We start from the raw sequence: 4,330 nt of genomic DNA, 5'->3' as shown, positions 1-4,330 counted from the left end.
TCATGAGCAATTGGTAATACCCATCGACCAAGTCGGGTGCACTGTACTTCGTACATCCTACCATGTTGCTCTAAAGAACATCCTTTCTAGGAGCCGGCGTCTGTGTCGGAATGGTGGCAGCGTTTAGCTTATTGTAAGCATGAACGATACGTCACTTGCTGTTCGGCTTCCGAACATAAACATGGTGTCGAATGGGGAGACTTACTCTCACGTACCACTCCTGTGGCCTCTGTACAGAAGTTCTATGTCTCGGTGAGACCAGGGTGAACACGCATTCCACGTTGTCCGGTGTCACCCTCACTGTCCGCTTCTTTGGAGCTCCAATGTCATCTACAACATCCGACGAAGAGCTGCTAGCCCCGCAATCTTCGTCTAGTAGATAACGTGCCACTCCACGTGCATCTGAAGGGCCGTGCCCAAGATGCCTCGAACTCTGTCCGACCCCGCCATCAATGGCATGCAGCGACAGCTTCGGATCAAGAGCAGTGCTCAGTGGGTTACATGCCACTCCACGTTAAGCCCGCGAGCCACGCTCGGGACCCGTTGGTGTCTACCAACTCGGACACTCCAATGTCCAGCACGGTGTCCATCTCAGTCCAGTGCTCTCGCCAGTAGATCTTTTGTCTCCTAGCAGAGTTGGGTTCATGACTCGCCAAAGCTCCACCAAGAGACGTGCGCGTTTCGCCCAAGGTCTTTGACCTCCAACCAATCCATGGCTCATGGTTTCCCAACCAAGTCATTCCAAGGATAAGGTCACACCTTGCACCCAAGTCTAAGACTAGACAGCGTTCTACGCTTTTAATGTCGAGGAATTGACTCCGAGGTCCACAGGGACCTTCGGGATCGTGACACGTGTCCCCATCGCTAGGCGACAGTGCAAACCCGGCTTGCATACACGTTCCGTGTTCAAGAGCACGGGGCTCTTCGAAGCTAAGCCTTGTTGACCTATGCCTCCCTGAGGCTCGATAGAACTCAGTTCTTCCCCAGTGGGTCGCCCCGCGTATACTGGGTGGTGTCGTTTCCCCGCGATGAACCAGACTCGTAGGAATTGGGGTGATGGTTCAAAGAACCTTGCCGCGCCTTGCGCAGGAGGCAACCGTTCCAAAGATGACGGGTGTCTACACAGACAAAACAGCGTGGTGTGTTTGTGTGCTACCCTGCAGCTCGGAGCTCTGCTCCCTCGTCCTCAGCATAGTTGAAATCCATTGACATAGGCCCGCTCGACTAGCTGTTGGAGTGTGCATTCCAACCAAGTCGTGTCGACTTGAAATTGAATATGGTATTCAATACCACATTCACCGCCTCTTCAAACGAAGACGGATGCACACGGAAGACTTCCTATCTGGCCATGCCAGAGCGGAGGCCTTTCATAAAGACGATCACTGTGAACGCCTCCTGAAGGGGATTGGCTGCCATTCCGGAATGAGAGTACGCAACGCTTGGATAAAGTCCACCAACTTCTTCTTGCCCTGTCGGACAGCAACGAAACGCAATCCCATGCGATATACCTGATAAGACAGCGAAAATTCTCGAAGAAGCTGACGCTTCAGCTCCTTCCAGGAGGGGGACGCAGCTTCAACAGTAGCATCTTACGTCGGTAGATTCTCTCGATCCTTACCCTCGAAGGTCCAAACGCTCACCATGAGCGGCCTGGGACGGGAGGAAAAATCCGTCGTCGACGGTGGCGTCATGGACGCAGTCAACGCTGACAGCTTCTGCTGAAAATACTCCAATAAAGTATTTTTTTAATTTACAACGCCTCTAGCGCGCTTATGGCCTCAGTCCCTTGCGCGACGAAGTGCTCCACACCCTCAGGGCCCAGTACTGGGGCAAATAGGAGCATATTTCCATTTCCACAGAGATCAGTCGTAACGACTCAGGTGTATATTGAATACGAGTGCCACTAAGTGCAGCGGGGCTGCCGTAGCTCTTTGCTTAAAAGAAGCTTAGCTAAGGTCACCGACCTTAAAGGAGTATTGTGTAGCGAATCACAATTCACTACTTCGAAGTACTAAAAACCATAACCAAGCTAAACGAACACATCTGCACAAAATCGAGATTGTATTCAATTGTCTTAGTTGCGGCAGAACCGCCAATATCTAAAACCCTAGGTTTTTTAGATTTATGTAGTAACACCTGATTAATATTGCAATACCTAATAATATAGTAAAAACTAATTAATATGCATTACTACTGGCAATCCTACCACATGATGGCTTCTTGTTAGGGTATAGCCACACCACTGATCACACTAACGGTGTAATACAAGCTATGTACGGTCGCACAATCTTGTGCGACCCGCCCTTTCCTTCAAGGGCACATGTACCCCCGTTACACTCACAGCCTAGACGTGTTTGAAGTTAAAGTCAAGGTCAAATCACGGAAAAGGCGAGATAAATTAAGAGTATTGAGTAATCAGGTGCAAAGCGCGGCTCAAGGTAGCATTGGACAACACGCGAAGGCATTTGGGATACCAAATAAATTCGATCATTTTTAGACGGAAACATGCTGAAGGTTCTATTGAATCCCTTTAGTAATTGAAAGCTGTGACAGCGATATACCCCCTATTATCCCTGTTCTTACTTCGCGATCAAATTTAATCCAAGGTATAACCTAGATCGATATCAGCAATAGAGCGACCGGCAGTTAAAAAATGAGACAAGCATAGGTCAATGTGAAATTATCGTTGCTATTTCGGTGTCGAAAGTTTGATCCCTCGATCATGAGTATGGTTGACTTTGTGTCCCAGTCTTCCTAGCAAAACTTCAAATAAGGAGGCGACTGTAAACCAAGAATGGAAAATTTTATTTATGGTGCCATCGAGAATGATTCTTTCTCGTCACGATGTCACATCATCCCCGATTCAGCAAAACCGTACGGATCAGAGATATGTGATGGGTAAGTCTATTCGCTGTCAAAGGGTGTAGTAGTGGAGTCGTGAATAGTTTTTGTCGAATTCACAGTTTTTTGGCAGGGGCTTTCGCTGACATTGTGGGGATATACGCTGAGATATGTTATATAATTTCAAAACGGTAAGACCACTGAGTTGACCCTGTTAGTTGTTGAAGAGGAATTCGTCACGGATATTTCGTTATTACTGACACTGGTAATGGCACACACGGCGAGAACTGGAGCGGCTCTCCTTTAGAACCATAAGAATCCTTAAAAAAAGAGGTGTAGTGACATCACGGCGTGCTAGGAGAGATCCGATGATTACCTCATGAGTTTGAGCTGTCACATGGGGACAAGCAATATGTTTGATGAAAGCTTACGGCAGTCGAAAACTTTCAACACGCTGGATAAATCTACCATCTCACCATAAGTATCGAGTCCTCAGAAATGGGAGTTCTGCATAATAGCAGGGTCAGTTGTTCGTTTTTAGTGTTTTTGCCTGGTCGATGAAATTTTCACCGTCCATCTTAGCCAGTGATATTCTTCTTACTGCGACAGATACCTATAAAAGCATATTTCAAGAAGAGCTATTATGATTCGGGGATGCGACACGCATCAGATCCGTTTAAATTTCCAGACATAGCTATCTAAGCGGCATCATGCACACTGTCATAGACCTAACACTTTTAATCATACCACTGTGCTACTCAGTAGCCAATGTATTATTTCATTCTGCGTCCTATACATCGATCTGGCGCGCTCAAAGAGCCTCCAAATCTTGCACCTTACCCGACCCTCGCGGATTGATAGCTGTGTTCCGCATACAATACGACGCTCGTTGATTCCTTGGATGAGTTTGCGTGGATTCAAATGGTCGATAGAGGAGCTACACCTGCTCGGCGTCCATCCAGGTAGAAAGTCTCCGTTTTCGGATTCCGAAAGAGACCGCGCCGCCATTCCGGTTGCCCGAATTCCCATCATATGATGTAGTATGCAGATTATTATAGCCCTTTACGAATTAAAAAAAAAGTTTTTACAAGATGTGATTCTGTGTAGGTTATGCAAACGGATCCATTGCAACCATCTAACATGTTGTTGCTCAGTCTAAACTAGGTGGATTTCATGTTTAGGTGACTAGAGAGCCCATTACAAACCGACCTAGACTCTTGATTGCTAGGTGCAAGACTGTTTCGTTGTATGTGGTTGCATGTGTACGATCTAGTCTGGATAAGGCTGATCATGTATGTGCACAATTCTGCCCTCGGAACATCAAGATACATCATATAGTATTTTTAACGAGCTGGTTCCTCCATCGGTCGCCCAAGTCGAGGAAGCGATTATTGTCTCCTGGAAGCGTTCACATGCTCTATAACGCGCATGGTGCGACACCTACGTTGCGCGCTAACCAAACATCTGAGAGCACAATCGATGTCCACAA

The 4,330-nt window shown here is 47.2% G+C and overlaps 1 protein-coding gene across 1 annotated transcript; it reads left to right on the top strand.

Moving 5' to 3' along the window:
* Positions 1 to 2,825: 2,825 nt before the first annotated feature.
* Positions 2,826 to 3,156, top strand: PHALS_13300 (uncharacterized protein; the record flags this gene model as incomplete). Its single annotated transcript, XM_024729034.1, has 3 exons — positions 2,826 to 2,898; positions 2,975 to 3,032; positions 3,069 to 3,156. 3 exons carry the CDS (start codon positions 2,826 to 2,828, stop codon positions 3,154 to 3,156), a joined length of 219 nt encoding a protein of 72 aa, XP_024579451.1.
* Between the last annotated feature and the right edge of the window lie 1,174 nt (positions 3,157 to 4,330).

Source organism: Plasmopara halstedii (genome assembly GCF_900000015.1).
Source record: "Plasmopara halstedii genome assembly, contig: Scaffold_658, whole genome shotgun sequence".
Lineage (NCBI taxonomy): Eukaryota > Oomycota > Peronosporomycetes > Peronosporales > Peronosporaceae > Plasmopara > Plasmopara halstedii.
This window is presented reverse-complemented; position numbering and strand designations above follow the sequence as displayed.